The 19,817-nt window shown below is 43.3% G+C and overlaps 1 protein-coding gene across 2 annotated transcripts in view; it reads right to left on the reverse strand.

The window, feature by feature from the left end:
- Nucleotides 1-292: 292 nt before the first annotated feature.
- Nucleotides 293-19,817, reverse strand: part of PRIMPOL (primase and DNA directed polymerase) — a 91,990-nt gene continuing 72,465 nt past the window's right edge. For both annotated transcript variants that reach the window (XM_068278717.1, XM_068278716.1), the window contains 5 exons: nt 13,393-13,479; nt 13,201-13,309; nt 9,334-9,416; nt 6,816-6,862; nt 293-1,300 (listed from right to left, as the gene is read on the reverse strand). In XM_068278717.1, coding sequence (XP_068134818.1) covers nt 470-1,300; nt 6,816-6,862; nt 9,334-9,416; nt 13,201-13,309; nt 13,393-13,479 — 1,157 coding nt within the window. In that variant the 3' untranslated portion in view covers nt 293-469. The remainder of the gene's footprint in view (nt 1,301-6,815; nt 6,863-9,333; nt 9,417-13,200; nt 13,310-13,392; nt 13,480-19,817) is intronic.

Raw genomic sequence — 19,817 nt, forward strand, 5'->3', positions numbered from 1 at the left:
TATGTAACGTAGGTGGCCTTGTGTTTAACACAACCGCATGGCACCTGCATTGCTCTCTCCTGCAGCACTGATCTAATTCAAGAATGTCGGATGGGACAGCGCTATACCATAGAACAAAATTTGTGCAACAGTGTCATCTCAGAGAGCACTGCAACTTAGCGCATACGTCGTAACGCCATTTGAGATTGAATTACACTGGGAGTTATGTGTATGCCTGCATGCTGTGCTTTCTGACCAATTCACTGCCACATAACAGGAATGCACAAAATGTAAAATAAATATGAAACCCATAACGAGGCCAAAATATAGTATTTATTAAAACAAGGCTGCATTATAAAGTGCATTTTGTGCATATAAATGTATTAAACTCTTATGTTAAACTTTTGGTTCCTGAAAAAAGAAGTCTAATTGCATCACAAAAGTAAAAACAGTTATAAAGAAAAATGAAATAAAACGGTTGCAACATTGCTTAAAAGCAGTTTATATTTTTTACTGACGTGTTGTGATCTTTGAAGGCTTCTAGTAGCATTTCATCTGGAACATCAGTCTGTTCCAACATCCATTTTGCAACGCTTCGATCCGCTACATCTGCAAGTTCTGCATCATCTGCAGCTTCTAGTATATGATCATCTACCTGTTCACCATCTTCTAATGCAAAATCATTATCTGCCACTTCTGCACCTTGTAGTCTGCCTAAACCATCTGCCAGTTCTACATCTTCCACAGCTTTCAAGATACAGTAATCATCTGCTAGTTCTACATCTTCAGCAGCTCCCAGGATAGAATCTTCATCTGCCAGTTCTACATCTTCATCAGCTCCCAGGATGCAATCATCATTTGCCAATTCTATATCTTCAGCAGCTCCCAGGATGCAATCATCATCTGCCAGTTCTATATCTTCAGTAGCTTCCAAGATACAAGCATCATCTTCCAATTCCGCCGCTTCAGCAGCTTCCAGGATATAGTCATCATCTACTAGTTCTATATCTTCAGTAGCTTCCAAGATACAAGCATCCTCTTCCAGTTCCGCCGCTTCAGCAGCTTCCAGGATACAGTCATCATCTACTAGTTCTGCATCTTCAGTAGCTTCCAGAATACAGTAACGGTGTATCATTTCTGAAGCCTGCAGAATACCTGCATCATCAATGCCATCATCCCAGCCTCTATCACATGTCCTATTGTAGTCCGCAGATGAGGCCATCACCAGTTCTCCCACTGTGTGTACCTCTGTGTGTGATGTCATCTGTTTCTTCTCTATGTTTCCATTTTCATCCATTGTAAGAGCCCATTCCTCATCCCCCTACAAGATAGTTTACGTTATAATTATATCAGATGAACTAAACACGATTTTCTGTAAACTAAGGTTACACAGGTTATTATAGCAGTAGAAAAAGCACATTGCCAGTTATTTGAAGCAATTAAAGAACAGTTGAAGATGTTCTGAAAGTACACATTGTTTATTGTAAATACAAGCACTACATTTGGCACTGTATTTTCAGTTTTGGATTTCTGCTTTATGACTTTGCTTACCTATAGATACAAGACCTCCTGCACTGGCTGCTTTCATGTTCCTTTCTAGGAAAGCCTACTTCCTGTGAACTATAAGTGTATAGCAGTGCGCTAGTAAAGTGACTGTCACAAGTTCCTGCCCCCATCTCTTGTACATAAAGCAGAATATGAATGAAGTAGGTTGTGAACTGTGCAGCTAAAGAAACAAATGTGTAACCCATCTCTAAGTCCCGCCCTTGTCGCTAACTATATTACCTCCCTTTACCACACACTCAATGTAGTCTAACCTTTATTTATTTCTTTACTTTGAAAATGTCATGGTCACTCCTGACTGAAATTCCCACCAGCTCTTCTGACTTAAGAGTCTACAAAAAGTAGAATAAAAATCATACTTCAGGTCTAAGCACAAAAAAGGAATTTTGTCCATAATGCTTACATTTACTTGATTGCTAATATAAAATTGCCTTGTTCACGTTTTGGGGAGTTTTCTTAGATGTTTAAGTGTACCTTGGCTTACATGTAACATAATGAGATAGACGTGTATGTACAGTGCCAATCAAACAAACCACAAGTATGTGTTCCTTTTCTTCTTTTTCTGGCTGAATGAGTTAACATTCGGGTATGCAAGTGACATTTTTCTCTAGTCAGAACCTACTTGGACAATAGCATAACCCTCAGTGCTAAAGAGGGTTAGCACTGCCAAAAAAGAGAATTAGAGCCAAAAAGCTCTTGCCTGCATCTTATAGACCTTTTCCTTCAACTGCACTACACTAACCCCTGCTGCCCACCCCCAACTACAATACACTTCACTACATACTACACTACACTAATCCCTGCTGCACCACCCTCCCCCCAGCTACATTACACTTCCCTACACTACACAACACTAATCCCTGCTGCTCCCCCCCCCCCCCCCCCCAGCTATGGTAAACTACACTACAAGAGCAGGGAAACTAAAAATGGAAGCTAAACTAAAAGGGAACTACTGTCACCCAGCATACTCCATCCTGGGAGTGGTAACAGCTACAACGTCCTCAGGTGGTGCTGGATAGCTCCCTCCCCCTGGTGCACAATGGTGGCAGCATGTTAACGTCACTCAGCATGCTCCATTGCGGGAGTGGTGACAGCTGCAGTGACAATGCCGATACCTGCATCTCACTCTCCCTCCATTGTGGGTGCAGTAAGAGGGGCAATGTCCCCAGTGATCCTCCCTCTCGTGCGCATCACCTGCAGCTATTTGTCACTCACCTTGCTCCTTCACGGGTGCAGTGACAGCGGCAATGTCCCCAGTGATCCGATCCCTCCCTCCTGTGAGAGTCGGCTGCAGCCTGTTGTCTTCCCTCATTCTGGCGTGTCCTGGGAGCTGGCTCTACTCTCCATACTTCGGAAGGCATGGTTCCATACTGTAGCAAAGAGGCCTTGCTTGATGAGGTCATCACACGAGGGACCTTTAAAGCTACAGTATGGAACCATGCCTTCTGAAGTATGGAGAGAAGAGCCGGCTCCCGGGACACGCCAGATTGAGTGAAGACAACAGGCTGCAGCCGACTCGCACAGGAGGGAGGAAGGGATCGGAGGAACTGGGGAAATTGCCGCTGTCACTGCACCTAATGGAGCAGGGTGAGTGATAATCAGCGGCAGCCACCGCGCACGGGAGGGAGGAAGGGATCGTATCACTGGGACATTGCTGCCGTCACAGGCAGGGTGAGTGACAAATAGCTGCAGCCACCACGCACGGGAGGGAGGGATCGGATCAAAAGTAACATTACTGCTGTCACTGCACCCGTGATGGAGCAGGGTGAGTGACAAATAGCTGCAGCCACCATGCATGGGAGGGAGGGATCGGATCACTGGGGACATTGCTGCTGTCACTGCACCCGCAAAGTAAGTGACACTACATCACGCTGGGCAGGGGGGAGGGAGGAGGGGACCACTAGACTGCTAGGGATCAATTTTAGGGGAGGCTGTGAAGCCACATACCGACCATTAGACGCAGCAACATTTTTCCCATCGTTTGGGAGGAATAAAACTGCGTCTTATGGTCCGAAAAATACGGTAAATAGTTCACATATTTTAGCTTCTGGAACACTGAAAGACTGCATCAATAAAATTAAACAATACAGCATTAAACCTACTTTTTTAGCTTTCAGAAAGAAATTAAAACTCAGGCATTCTAAAAATGCAATTTTTTTAGGTTTTGCACAATAGCAAGCCCAGTATGCTGTGCTTCAACTACAAGACATATATCTACGTCTTTGTGGCTTAGATGAAGTCAAAGAGGACGTAGGTATACTGTAGATATAATGTAGTGGTGGATAAAGTGGTTAATATTTATACTGTCTAAAATCAAATCTACTAAAATGCTGCATAGTGCACAGATATTTTAATGTACATCTGTTACGGTTTCAACATTTTTATTGAACTTTTTTGAAAGACAAAAAAAGAGAACAATACAATTGTAATAAATGGTGCAAACTGCGAAATTATATATGTTAAAATTTAATGTACAGTAAACATTTTGCAGGTTTATTTAACATCTTCAGAACCAGACAGTTTTAACCCCTTACAGCAGACCTGAACTCTTACACAGAAGACAAGGAGAAAACAGAGAAATCCACCCTGTGTGTGTTTATTGAGAACACAAAGAGTGTTGCCGATGGGTAACCTACTTAGGCCTAGTTTAGCCTAAGTCACTGATGCTCACTCCTCCTGAGGGTCACCACTCCACAACCATACCAATCACCATTATGGAGAAGGCACTATCTCTTGTTTTAGAACAGAGGTGGCTCCATGAACAATTCACCAAATGCATGGTCATGCTGAAGTATCGGCTAGTACTTCCTCATCACCCCTTTCACACTACCAGATTGCCTACAATGGGCATGATTCCCAAAGCTTTTTCACCTTTTTTCACCTATGTTACATTTTTAAGCTCCCAAAGAGCAAAAATATAATATAATTAAGAAAAGTAATTCTTTCTCCACTTCTTCAAGCCCAGGGATCCTATAACCTTTCTCCACACACTTCTTTGCGATCCGTTCTGCAGCCATCTTCTCAGCTGACCAGGTAGAGTCTGTCCAATTATGGGTGTGGTACACTTATGAATGTATTTGTTCACTGTAATTGCTAAAGATTTGATAAACGCAAGTTTAAAGCCATTTGAGTGCCTTCTCCTTAATGGTGATGTGTTTATAGAGAAAATCCTGGCTAATTCTCCCTCATCTGCTAGTAATGAGGCAATTTCACTTGAGCTGTCAGCTTTCTGTGGAATCTGTGGAAATCTGAGCTAATATGTAAACACAGGAGGTTAACCCTTTCTGTTCTCCCAGGATAACAGGAAGTAATCACACCGCAGCATCTCTGTAGGTGCTCTATAAGCTGTAACAAAGAAATGTTTCTCTTTAACTACCTAAAGATCGCCTAATGCCAATTGGTGTGAATGCGGCGGTAGCCCCATGACCACCTAACTCTAATTGGCGTATAGTCTTGGGGCAGTGTTTTGCTGGGGATCATGCATCCCCCCTTGAATGAGCCCCCCCGGGCTCCGCTCCGTCATCAGTCTCCTACTAGACAGAGAAATAAACAGTCTATTTACATTGCACAGTGCTGAGATCTACGGCAGCGCTGTAATGGGGACAGCCGTGTCACTCAGCTGTCCCCTTGGGAGGCACAGAGAGGGATCGGCTCTCATAGGCTGATGTCTATGAGAGCCATTCGCTGTGATTGGCTGGCAGGGGGAGGAAAGGAAGGAGGGGATACAAAGGTAAAAAAATAGGGAAATGTATTACAAAAAAAATGCACACACACACAAAAAAAAAAAAAAAAAAACACATGATGGGAGCGATCAGAGCCCACAAACAGAAAACTATGCTGGAGGAGGGCAGAAAAAAAGGGGGGGAGGGGGAATCACGTGTGCGCTGAGTTGTACGGCCCTGCAGTGAGCCCTTAAAGAGAAACTCCGACCAAGAATTGAACTTTATCCCAATCAGTAGCTAATACCCCTTTTTACATGAGAAATCTATTCCTTTTCACAAACAGACCATCAGGGGGCGCTGTATGGCTGATATTGTGGTAATACCCCTCTCACAAGAAACAAGAAAAGTACGTACTCTTGGCAGTTTCCTGTCTGTGAACCTTGCTGCATTGTGGGAATTAAGCTGTTTACAGCTGTTTCCAACTGCCAAAAAATCCTGCAGCAGCTACATCGCCTGCCAACAGTAAAAATGTCACCATGTAATAAATGTCAGAATGTAAATCAGGGATTTAAAAGATTTTACAATGGGCAAACACTGACTAAATCATTTATACATAATTATTGTAAAAATGAAGCACTTTTTTATTACATTATTTTCACTGGAGTTCCTCTTTAAAGCTGCAGTGGCCTGAATTGTAAAAAAAAAAAAAAAAAAAAAAAAAAAGAGTCTGGTCACGTAGCTGTAAGCCTACGGTCCTTAAGTGGTTAAAGGTTATGTGGTTGTTTATCTTTTAGAGCAGAGAGGAAGTTCTGAGTTCAGGTCCACTTTAAGGACCAGAGTTGTCCTATCCCTGTTTAAGCTTGTGATTACTGTGATTGGCTCATAGTAATCACAGTGTCAGGAGTCAATGATATTGCCTCCTGACCGAGATATGGAGCTCACTGTGACAGCAGAGTGAGTGGGCTGCAGCGTCACCAGATTGACGAGAGTGAAACCCGTTTTAACCTTAATATTTGGATGACTAATTTGTTATTAAAATGCATAGAAGCACCTGAAATGTTGTAAACTGTGCAACTCTCTGTGCACAGTTTTCACAGCACAGTGGGAACCAGCAGGGGAAGGTAGTTCCTAACCAGCCTAGCCAGTACTGTGTTAAGGCGTACACACGTGTGACTGATGTCGCTCAACGGGGATAGAACTCGATCCTTTGGGTGGCACAACTGGGCCGAGGCTGTACAGATGGGGAGTTAGCTCTACAGCCAACGATGAGTTCTGTTGCTATTCATGGAAGTGGAGAATTAATGGAGCAACACAGACGTGATGTCACGCAGTGGGCGGGGCGAGCTGCGAGAACAAAGGTATCGGCTGTTGCTTCAGCAAGTTCATCCGCCTGGATGATCACTTGCCGGGCAGCAGTTGGGGCCAGATTATTGGCTGAGGTAGTCGTTGACTTAAACCAGTGTGTGTGTGTGTGTGTATGGGGCTTTAAAATGCGAGACAGCAGCTGCAATAGTTCCCTTCTCTAGGTTCTTTGGAGAAAATTCAGGCACATCTGTGCATTTACCTTTTAACATAATGTCCGATCATTAACTAAATAAACATTATGCTTACCTCTTTAAACATGGAAGGAAGGCACACTTCGGGAGGTAAAGCATAATCTGGAAATCAACAAAACAACAATATTGATGATCATATAGTAGTACAGGTAGTCCCAGACTTACGAATGACCGATTTACGAACGACCAGCTGATACGAATGGCATGGATTCTCTGTTTCCATGGGAACAAGTAAAAAAAAAAATTCAAATTGGACTTGCAGTTCTTGAAAAAAATCGATTTAAAAAAAAAAAAAATTAAAGAAAAAATGGCGTTTAAACTTGTATAAACAGGTACAAAGGGGAGAGGTGACACAGAGGGAGACAATGGAGGCACAGAGGAGGTACAGGGGACAGAGATGGCGCAATGTTCCGACTTAAGAACAGATTCAGGTTAAGAACGAACCTACAGTCCCTATCTCGTTTGTTAACTGGGGACTACCTGTATAGATGGGCAAGAATGATTTCATACATAGACTAATTATTATAACTTTCACTTTAAACGGACCCTGAGCAGTACCTAGAATAAAAAAAAAAAAGTAACTTACCTTGGGCCTCCCTCCAGCCCACCGTAGGCCGCGAGGTCCCCTGGCGTCCTGGCTCCCGTCCGTGTCTCTCCGGCGGCTCCCGTTACTGGCAACACCCGGGTCGAGTGTCGGGCAACCCTTCCTGGATCTTCACACTCGTCTGCGCATGCGTGGTTTAGAGTTAGAAAACCGCGCACGCGCAGACCTGTCACGCTGGGACGAAGTGATGACTCTGAGCGTGAAGATCTAGGAAGAGCCGCCCAACACCCAGCCCGGGTGTCGCCGGTATTGGGAGCCGCCGGACAGGAGCCAGGACGACGCCAGGTGGGGGGGGGGGGGGGCTCGCGGCCTATGGTGGGTTGGAGGTAAGTGAATTTTTTTTATTCCAGCTACTGTTCAGGGTCACTTTAAAGTCAAATATTAAATAGCCCTCTTTTTTATTGATTATACCATACAGGATGTGTGGATTGATGCTGAATTAATGTATCATTTTCAGTACTGACACTATCAGGCACTGTCTGTTTTTGTAATTTTCATATTAAGCATGCTGATAATATTATTCATACTTTGTGATGTTAGTAATGCCTGTTGTACTTTCTTAATGTTGCGTAGTCTTTGAGGCTGTGGTGTGTACTCCTTTGTGCTCTGGTATGTTTGTGCATATGAATCATCTTTATCTGTATGTGGTGCACGTGGCAAAGGCAGAAGACGAGACAAAGTCGACATGAGAGTAGACATGAGAATATATGTGGTACACACAATACACTACATACAATATATAAATCGTGAATCAGTTAGGGTGTACGGAGAGGACCACATAAGAGTTCATGGTTCAGCGTACAGAGTGGGCAACAGATACAGTCAGGTGCCGGTTGAGGTGTTGCTTCCCAAGGGCTAGGGTGTTGCGGCCTGGCAGGGGGAGTTAGAATTCAGTAGGACTGTCTGTGGGAAGAAAGTGCACTTGCGCCTGGTGGTCCTCGAGGCAATGGTTCTGAACCGGTGAACCAATGGGAAGAGCTCACAGAAGCGATTGCCTGGATGGGAGGAGTCATGTGAGATCCTTTTGGCCCTCCTCCCCAGTCTGGCAGTGTGGAGGAGACTAGAGGTGGGGGTGAACCTATGATCTTTTCAGCAGCGTTAATTACTCTCTGGAGTTTCTAATTGTCACTAGCGGTTGCCCCTGCATACCAGATAATGAGGGAGGAGCAGAGGATGGATTCTACAGTGGCTGTGTAGAAACTGATGAGCAGTTCCTATGGAATACCACATTTTGTCAGGTGTCTTAAAAAGAATAACATGAGTGGTGCTGTATAATGTGCGTTGTGCAAATTTCTAAAATGAGCACTTGATCTGTTTATTAGAGAATGAACATGGCAGCCTCCGTATTCCTCTCACTTCATGTTCCCTTTACCTTTCATGAGGATTGAAAAGAAAAGGCTTAAAAATGAACTTTATCCCGGGATTGAACGTCATTCCAATCAGTTGCTGATATCCCCTTTCCCACAAGTAATTATTTACATTTTCTTGAATAACTTATCAGGGGGGTCTGTATAGCCGATATTGTGGTCAAACCCATCCCACAGTGTGATGCCATGGCCAAGTTGATGACAGTTTGCTGTAAACCATGTTGCATTGTGGGAAATAACAGGTTTTTTTTACAACTGCCAAGAAAGCATTATTTCCCTCTGTGCATAGAACTCTCAGTAACAAACATTCTGTACAAATCATCTGGTCACTACCAATGATACATTTTAGAATGTAAACCAGGGGGAGGAAAGATTTTACAATGGGCAAACACTGACAAAATAGTCTATAAATGAATATTGTAAACAATAAGCAATTGTATTCATTAATATTTTCACTACAGTTCCTCTTTAAAAAATTAAAGATGTGAAGTTGCACAGATGGAATTGTGGTAGTATTGATAAGGGTATTACATTTTTATCAAGCACGGTGTTCAAACTTACAGCAGCATAATGAATAAAGAGAAACATGAAAAACAACTTACAGTTTGATTTAAAGTTTTGTGCCCTGCAAATGGGGTCGTGGCATTTCTGATACCAAACTTCTCTCTTCAGATCTACCAGAAGCCTTAATAGACAAGTCCAACAATTACGTACAGTAAATAAACCAATATGCTTAAAGGGAAGGTTCAGGGAGGGTGGAGAAAAAATAAAAATCAATTTCCACTTACCTCTGGCTTCCTCCAGCCCGTGGCAGGCAGGAGGTGCCCTCGCCGCCGCTCCGCAGGCTCCCGGTGGCCGACCCGACCTGGCCAGGCCGGCTGCCAGGTCGGGCTCTTCTGCGCTCCAAGTCCTGGTACTTCTGCGTCCCACGCCGGCGCTCTGACGTCATCGGACGTCCGCCGGGCTGTACTGCGCATGCGCAGTAGTTCTGCGCATGCGCAGTACAGCCCGGCGGACGTCCGATGACGGCAGCGCGCCGGCGTGGGACGCAGAAGTACCAGGACTTGGAGCGCAGAAGAGCCCGACCTGGCAGCCGGCCTGGCCAGGTCGGGTCGGCCACCGGAGACCACCGGGAGCCTGCGGAGCGGCGGCGAGGGCACCTCCTGCCTGCCACGGGCGGGAGGAAGCCCCAGGTAAGTGGAAATTGATTTTTTATTTTTTCTCCACCCTCCCTGAACCTTTCCTTTAAGCTCACATTTTGCTGCAAAATGCAAATTGTAAATAATCAAAGCAGTGAAAACTTATAACTTTCTTTTAACCATCTGAAAACAGAGATGTGTTATTAGGAAACCTGTGTATACATGTTCAATTACAGACACATTGCGAGTGACGTGTTCTGTTGTATGCGGGGGGGGCGCACAAGGGATGGACATCCTGCAGGAGCAGGCTAAGTGGAGGAGACCAATGTAATCTCCCGTCGCTTGGCGAAAGTGATCCGCCAGGCAAACTGCTGGCCTAGTGGGGGGGGGGGGGGGGCATTGGGGGCTGCCGTACACATGGTGGATTCTTAGCTGAGTTCCATCTGGCATGTGTACTTTACTGTACTATGCACAGCAGGAGTGGATTTACAAATTACTAAACACTTAACACACATATTATGTGCATCTGCTGCCTATTTAGCACCTCTTATTATTGCAAATATATTTATATAATAAGCCTGATAAGTTCCTGTATTTTACAATAGACAGTGCTGCTGCTGCTGTGCACGTGTGCACATGCGTGCTCCCGCGCATGCATGTGAAAATAGTGGGGGAAAAAAAATCACCAAAGAAAAAAATACACCTTTATTTCCAAATACTATATTGTCACCATACTTTGTACTAGGGACATAATTAAAATCTTGTGATAACCAGGACAAATAGGCAGATAAAATGTGTGGGTTTTATGTACAGTAGCAGTGTTTATATTAAAACTATAGGGAATGCAATTGGAGAAATAGTGTATTTTTTCCTTCTTTTTCCCTTTAAAATGCATAGAAAATAAAGTAATTATTGAAAAAAAATATCAACCCCAAAAAGCCCACTTGGTGATGAAAAAAACAAGATATGGATCATTTCATTGTGATTAGTAGTGATTAAGCTATTGGTAAATGAAAGGGATGAGCACTGAAAGGTGAAAATCGCCTTTGGAGTGAAGTGGTTAAAGCCCAAGTTTGTGAGCTTTGCGGTCTACGGCATCAATAATTTGCATTGAAATAAAATACAATACAATAACATTTGTAAAGCGCTTTTCTCCCATAGGACTCAAAGCGCATAAAATAAATCTGAGTGGCTGTGGCTCCACCCCCTTTTCTGAATTTGACCCTCAATCACCTAATGGCCAACTGTACCAGGTACAGGTGATTTACAGTGCAAGAGGCTTGTGCCATTAACAGTGCAAGAATGGCATCAATTAAATATTCCACTTGAAAATCAATAGGTGGATTTTGATTGGCTTTTGTAGGATCCACCCACTTTATTTGTCTCCGCCCACTTATGACGTTGCCCGCTTATGTATTTGGCTGGTGTTGGCTGTGCCCACTTTTCCTGACCCTAACACACAATCAATTACTCAATTATCAAGTTTGTGAGCTTTGTGGTGTTTGGCATCAACAATTTGCATTGGAATGAAACAAATCTGATTGGCTGTTGGTGGCTCCACCCCCCTTTCTCAATTTGAACCCAATTATCAACTTACCAGGTTTGAGGCTTGTGCCATTAACAGTGCAAGAATGGCAGCTATGTAAATATTCCCCTTGAAAATCAATAGTTGAATTTTGATTGGCTTTTGTAGGCTCCACCCACTTTTCTGAATATTAATCCCAGTCACCCAGCGACCAACTGTGCAAAGTTTGAGAACCCTGCCATTAACAGTGTAAGAATAGCTGCTGTTTACATTATCCCAGTGAAATTTGTATTTGTCTCCGCCCATTTTTTGGTTATGGGAATAAAAAGTATCCTTTATGTTATTCCAGATAATGAACTATGTGTGCCAAATTTCATTCAAATCCGTTCAGCCATTTTTGCGTGATTGAGTTACAAACATTCAAACATACAAACTTGCCCATTTATAATATTAGTAGGATTAATTTTAGATTTCAATTGTAAGCTCGGAAGGGCAGGGCTCTCTCCCCCTTTTGTGTCTTGGAAATCATTACACATTTTATTAATCATGTTACTTTTATCACTGTCATTACCAATTCTGTATTTTGTATTCTGTATCATTTTTGTATTTTGTCACTAATTATGTATCTTGTATCCTGGTGTACCCATTGTCTGTATTATGTACCCCATGTTTGTTTCTTACTTTGTACAGCGCCACGGAATATGTTGGTGCTTTATAAATCAATAATAATTTATATAGCGCCGACATATTACGCAGCGCTGTACAGAGAATATATTGCCTTGTCACTAACTGTCCCTCAGTGGAGCTCACAATCTAGTCCCTACCATAGTTATATGTCTATGTATGTATCGTGTAGTGTATGTATGATAGTCTAGGGCCAATTTTTAGGGGGAAGCCAATTAAATTATGTGTATGTGTTTTGGGGATGTGGGAGGAAACAAGAGTGCCCGGAGGAAACCCATGCAGCCACAGGGAGAACATACAAACTCCTTGCAGATGTTGACTTGGATGGGATTCAAACCGGGAACTCAGCTCTGCAAGGCAAGAGCGCTAACCACTACGCCACCGTGCTGCCCTTTTATATATTTATGGAGTTCCGAGTTTTTGTAAACACATTTTATTCGAGCATAACATTAGTGATGACCACTATAAAAGCTAGTTCTCTGTCCCTTGGCATCATGCTCACCCTCTGGCCTTTCATATAACCTCAGGCCAGAACCAAAGTGCGGCCAGTGAGGTAAGGCACCCACCTGCATGCTTCTTCCACAACTTCTAACAGGGCAGATTTTAGCAATGCCAGCAACAACATTCCTACCATCTCATGTAATTCTCACCCTCTATTATATAACTGCAATTTATGACAACCCAGCAGTGACATTTTAAAGAACAAGTGCTAACCTAGAAATAAAACACATATATAAGTAGATAAATACTAGTTCTACTTACATAATAGATGTATTGCACTGTCCCCGTTATGATTCCTGTGAATTTTATGAAGGAAAAGTAGAGAATCCTATTCTAGACAGTTTCAATCTGGGTTACCTTTGAATGAAGCTAATCCTGATGACATTTCCTCCCTCACTCCTTTTTCTCCTCTTGACAATTGTGTATTCGTTACCCATCCTCTTCCCATCCTCTTCAGACACTCCTATTGAGGTCTATACTAAGAAGTGCATTGTCTTATGTCATTATAAGTTTTAAGTTGATGCATGATTATGCAAATTACTTGCATTACACTGACCATCCCTGGCTGTTATTTTCCGGAAAAAATGTCTTTGGTAATTGTTTAATTGATAAATACTTACATAACATTATTGCTTTTATGAGCACGGCCTATGTTTTCACACCAGCGGTAGTTGACTGTGTCATAAACGATCAATTCCTCCAGGGAAAAGTAGTTCCACTGCCGAATACCTATTATGAAAGCACAGTAAAACGTGATGGCTGTAGATGGGGATGGTACTGTAGAACAGTAAAGCTAGATAAAGTATACATACCTCCGTGGAAGCCCTCCCTTGTAACCAGTGACCGTATGAATTCATCAATTTCTGGATAAGGTGAAGATCCATTCACAAAGCTGCTGCCTGATAAAGAGGACAACAACGTTACTTTGCCATGACAGACAGGAACAAACATGCTATGTCAGCGATGCTTGGCAGGATGAATCAGCAAAAAGTATTTAGCCCTGCCCGCCCACTATTCTATGTAAAAACACTTCAAGTTGGGGTTTTCTATCTTGCCAAACACACAGCCTGTCACCACTCAACATAAAAGCTAGAAAGATCGAAGCCTGCTACATAGCTCTCAACTGTCACACTCTTTGGGAACCAAATCCCTCTGTCCCTCTTTCGCCCTCATTTGTCCCTCTTTCAGAACCCATGTACAAATATGTGTATTTTTCTACTGAAAAATGTTTAACTGGCTCTAAACTTTATTGCCATTATTTAAATTGATATATTGTCTACGTTCAAATGTTAAAATGAAAGACAGCTAATGATGATAGAAACCACCAGTGTGGTATGAATGATAAAACATCTTTTGATTCTAAATTCCTTGTGATATGCATGAAAAGAGGTGCGGCAGGGGCATGTCTTAAATCGTCCCTATTTCTTATCTGAAAAAGTTGGGCGGTATGCTGCTATGCACTGCCTGTGTGCCACGGTTTCTAGCAAAGTCCAAGTTTAGACAGTCATTATATACATTTAATATACCATTCATTTAAATGACTCATGCATAAATAAAATGTTTTTGTAAAATAAATGATAAAACTACCAGCTGCAGCAATCCCTAGATCCGCTCTCCTCCGCCGCTATCTACCCAAAAATGCCGCGTGCTTGCAATACAGGCACAATCGTTGAGGTAATAGTATACCACAATTTACATTATAACAAAAATGTCATTGGCCTCGATTCAAACAATTTGCGGTAAAAATTTGCTGTTCGTTAATTTACCGCATGTGATAATTACCAAACGCTTAGTAGTATTCAGTATTGTGAAAAAAAGGCTGGCACCACACGAAAGTAGCAAAAATAAAAAGATTAGCTCTTTATTTGTTCGTCATTAAAATGACAACATTGTCAAAAAAGTAGGCTTTTAGCGGCGACAGCCCGCTGTTTCAAGCTGCTATAGTTCTTTTTCAAGCCACTCAGCCCATGAAACAAACATCAATCTGTACAAGCTTATATATTACTATCAATCACAATCAGCCAATCAATTCAAAGCTGCAGGAGCCTATCAGAATACCGGGACCCCTAAGCGGACCTGATGGGGAACAGTATAATGTCAAGAGATACAAGTGTGTGTGGCGCTATGCCGCTGTGGGCAGTCCTGGATTGGATGCTTGGGAGGTATGTATCTGGACATTATACTGTTCCCCATCAGGTCCGCTTAGGGGTCCCGGTGTTCTGATAGGCTCCTGCAGCTTTGAATGGATTGGCTGATTGTGAGTTATAGTAATATATAAACTTGTGCAGATTGATGTTTATTTCATGGGCTGAGTGGCTCGAAAAAGAGCTATAGCAGCTTAAAACGGCGGACTGTCGCCACTAAAAGCCTACTTTTTTAACAATGTTGTCATTTTAATGACGAACAAATAAAGAGCTAAAGATCTTTGTATTTTTGCTACTTTCTTCTGGTGCCAGCCTTTTTTCACAATACTCTATATAGACCCTAAGGATACTGGGGTCTGAGGCTTGGGCACACAGCAGGTCCTCCTTGTGGAAGAGTGCTCCTCCACCTCGGTATTTGATTGTTAGTAGTATTCAGTAATTTTTTTAGTTGGCAGCAGTTGGTTGTTAATAGATCGCTGGTGTTCGGTAATGATGTGGTAAACATGCGGTAAATATCGACACTAGCGATCTTTTAGCAAATACAAGCCGTGTTCAAAGTGCGTTGTGGGTAAGGAGGGTGCATTGTGGGCAATCTAAAGAGATTACATGTAACAGAGTCTAAATAAAACTGGAAGTGAAGTGAACAGAGAGGATTCCATTTCATTTTAAAAAATGGCTGCTGCCTGGCTACTTTATTGACACACTGCTAGTACTTTGTTAATCCCTGACCCAGAATGAGTATTCAGAGCATGTATTTTGACTGTAGTCTGACTCTATCGCCAGCATGTTAGCTGCAAATGTGGCTCTGACATTACTGAAAATAAAATATGTGCATGCCAGCAACTGGACTATTTTAATAGGTAATAAAATGTTAACCTCCATAAATAGAGAATGCAAACAATTGTTAATACCGTCTTCTAAAAAGAAGCGGCTCTAAAGATGTTGTCCATAGAAGTATCTGAACACAGGCCTGCTGCAGTGGGAGTGTAGTGCTGAATGACCTGAGTTTAGTGTGTTTTGTTATGCTATTAAAGTGTACCAGAGACGAAGCACCCTCATGTATTTTACCATATACATCAGTGGGAACAACAGAGAAACACCTACCCTGCTCTCTGTTTTATCATTCACTGCTCGCCTGCTTGTTAACAGCCCTGATAAAAACCCCAACTGAGCATTCAGTCTGGCTTTGCTCAGGAATCATTATGGCAGGGAACACACTTGTCTTTCAGTTTTCTACGTGCATTTTTCTGCATACTTTTTCTGAACACTAAGGCTATCATTCATAAAGCATTTCCGCATGCGGAAATGCTTAAAACAGCTGACTTTACCGACCACTTAGCAAAGTCAGCATTCATAAAGCCTCTTTCCGCATGGAAAAATGACACTACCGAGCAGAGTGATAAATCACTGCCTTGTGCAGTGATTATCGGTACAAATGTAGCAAAATGTTCATTCATAAAGATCACCGCAAGCGGTGTGAGATTGGGAAGTTCCGCTCCCTCTGATGTGGCGATACCAATGTAAATGAATGGAGACACACAGACCTCCCAGGCAGCTGCAGCAGAGCGGAACACGGAGAAATGTATCAACTCGGCAGCTTCCGTGTCTCCGCAAGCCTACCGCCTGCCTAGTTTGGGGAATCTCTGCACTGCTTCCGCACATGGATACTTTTTTATGAATGCCCACCTAGAAGGCTAAAAATCTGCCAGCGGTGTTTTCCCGCACTGATTCTCTTTACCAACAGCCTGTTCATGAATGATAGCCAAAGTGTGTTTCTTTCTATGCAAGAAAACACGCACTTTTTTCACAGCAGCTCATGTAATAGAGAAAACTGACAAAATGTGTAGAGTCATCATGCAGAATGTCAGTTTTTTTTCTGCGCACAAAAAAACATTAAGTGTGAACTAGCCCATTGATTAACATGAGTTCTCAGTTTTTCTGTGCAGAAAACGTGCACGAAAACAGTCAAGTGTGTTCCCTGCCTCAAGCTGAGTCTGTCTTCTCTGATGTCTTTTCAAGCCCAAGCCTGCCCCCTTCTGGCTCGGCTTTCCTGTTCTGTATACTTGCAGCATCACAGAGAGATGTGATGCGATGGGAGGAGCTGCTGATGTAAGGGTATATTGAACATATTTTTTTTTTAATCTATATTTGTTAGTCATAAGAGGTTTTTAGAAATAGTGAATTCATTTTGCACACAGCCCACTAAATAATATCATTTCTAATGAACTGTGTTTTGCATGGGGGTTTAGTGTAAAAAAAAAAAAAAAAAAAATTAATACAAAAAAAAAACGGCACACCAGAGCAGCGAAAATACCAGGTATAGTATTTATTTTGTAAAATCTATCGGGCGATATGTTTATTTTGTGCCAAAGCATTTATCTCTGGTTTCCTTTAAAGAGAACCAGAGATAAAGCTTTTTTTACATACCTGGGGCTTCCTCCAGCCCCATGCACACGGATCGCTCCCACGCCGCCGTCCTCTGCTGCCTGTATCCACCGGTACAGGGTCCCGTAGTTTCGGCCAGTCAGCGGCAGTACGCGGCCAATTGTCCGCATCACAGGGGCTCCTTCCATACCCGTACGCGTGCGGCTCCATACTGCGCAGCCGTATGCGTAAGGGTATGGAGGGAGCCCCTGTGCATGCGGACAATTGGCCACGCCCGCCGGAAGTGACGGGACCCAGTACCGCATAAAGAGGAAGCGGAGGATGGCGGCGTGGGAGCGATCCGGGCTTATGGGGCTGGAGGAAGCCCCAGGTATGTATGAAATCGGTTTTCATTTTCCCTCTCTGGCCGTCTCTGGTTCCCTTTAAGCGCACTACCCACTGTCTTTTCACTTACTTTTCTCTACATTGTGCCCCTCCTGTGCAGGTGCAGAATCCTCCCAGCCACAGGAGCGTGATGGGGGAGCACGCACGGCCGGACTGCGCCTTCATTGACTGGCCCCAACTGGAGGACTTTCCGGGACGAATTGCAGATTATCCAGGTGGCGCAAGAGGACAGCAAGGGAGCAATCAGCCTGGAGGGAGCCCCAGGTATGTATAGTTTTTTTTAATGTTAAACAGGTAGAGTATCGTAGAAAAGCTGGCACTAGATGCTGGCTCAGGGGAGGCCTGTATGTCACACCTAATAGAGTTGTGCTCACAAGAAGTTGATGCAATAAAGGCTTTGTAGATGAAAAAAAAAATTAAAAAAAAGACGGAGCACCAGCTCTGCTCATAGGATTTATTGTGACAATACAGGCGTTACAGGCATACCAGGGATAGTACAGGCAAATATACCTGCCTTACAGCCGTTTCACGGTACAACTGCTTCCTCAGAGGCCACAAACGGTATCAAAAGTTATACAGCAAGAGAGTCAAATATATACTTGTTATAATTACTCATATAAACAGGCATCCGGTGTCGCGATGGGGACGGCAGTGGCTCCCACATTTGCTAATCTAGTCTTGGCAAGGTGGGAAGAACTAACTATTTTCAACAGAGCCAATTTCTAGCGCGACTCTGTTGCCTGTTGGCTCAGATTTGTGGACGATGCCCTGTTCATTTGTAAGGGTGACCAGTCCAGCTTTAATAAGTTTGTTGACTTTATTAACATTAATACCTTCAACATGCAATTTACTGGAGTGTGGGGAGGAGATGAGACTGAATTTCTTGATCTTCAACTGTTTACTCACGGAGAGAGAATTCTGACCAGAGGGTACCGAAAAAGTACGGCTACCAACTCTCTCCTGCAGTATAACAATTGTCATCCAAAACACACTTTAGAGGGGATCCCATACGGTCAGTTCCTACGCCTCAGAAGGAATAATAGTCTGGATATAGATTTTGAGGAACAGATCTTTGAACTAGGCATGCGATTTTTGGCCAAAAATTATCCAAGGGATCTGGTAACCAGTGCTTACTTGAAAGCTAAAAATAAAAACAGAACTGAATTGATCTGGAAAGAAAGGAAGAGGAAAAAAAAATCAGGACTAAGAATGGGTCACCCTGATTTTTGTACAAGAAAAACGCAGAACCCATCTGCAAGCCAAAGCACTCAATGAGTCATGTATGTAGAAAAGTAAGAAAACATTTATTATTTCCATTAAAACTCCCTCTATGGGATAAATAGATTAGCATACATATACAACTCCAAATAACACATTAAAAAGAGTACAACGGTCTGTAAGCCCACTCAACATGCCATAAAAATGGCCACCTGGATGTAATAAAGTCCCCTTAGTGCAGAAAGAAACCACATCATTGCCTATACAGGTATCAATAGTGTTGTATCACATGGACGGCATGGCTTGACATTAGTGGCTGGTTATGATGCTATTATCAAAAGCATGTCAATTCACTCAAGAGCCTGTGGTGGTATATACATTGCATTTGATCCAAGTATGAACTGATTCTGATGCAGACCAGTATAGATTCCGCTGCCTGTTATAATCAGATATCAGCTGTAAACAACTGCAGATGTCCAATCGCAACATCCATGTAAATGTTCATGAAACAAGAAAAAAGCGTTCCAGCATAGTGCAATGGCAATTGTTATATTTACCACTCCTGAGGAAAGTTCATATTTCACAGGTCCATGCGCCACTCTGAGCGATCCGTCCAACAAGAAGCGTAGAATTGTGGTTGGTATTGGCTGATATGAAGGGTACATCCAGTGAAAGTACAAGCTGTAGTGGGCTGTCGACCGGTTTCGCCGGTAATCCGGCTCTTCAGGACCCCAGACCGTGTAGTTGTGGTGTGTATAGTCGCCGGAGTGCCCCACGCCATAAAAGGCGTTCTACCCGTAAGTGCGTCAGCCGCATCTAAAACGAGGCGCGGCCAGTGCGTTCCAGGCAGCTCGGATCTGCCGGAAACCAACAGGCGTGCGCATGCCCAATGCGCTGCCGTAGGATCCAGCAAGACATGCGCAGACAGTAAGAGGAGAGGCCAGCCACTTGGCGTAAAAGACACCCTCTGGGCACGCCTCCCCTGTCTGCGCATAGGTGAAGGTAGGCAACCACACGCCCAAAAATCACGGCGCACCCGCAGCACAGAGCACAATAGAGATAAAGAAAAAGGGGAGGGAAGGGCCCAGACTAACTGGAACCAAGTG

This window comes from Hyperolius riggenbachi, chromosome 1, assembly GCF_040937935.1.
Source record: "Hyperolius riggenbachi isolate aHypRig1 chromosome 1, aHypRig1.pri, whole genome shotgun sequence".
Classification (NCBI taxonomy): domain Eukaryota; kingdom Metazoa; phylum Chordata; class Amphibia; order Anura; family Hyperoliidae; genus Hyperolius; species Hyperolius riggenbachi.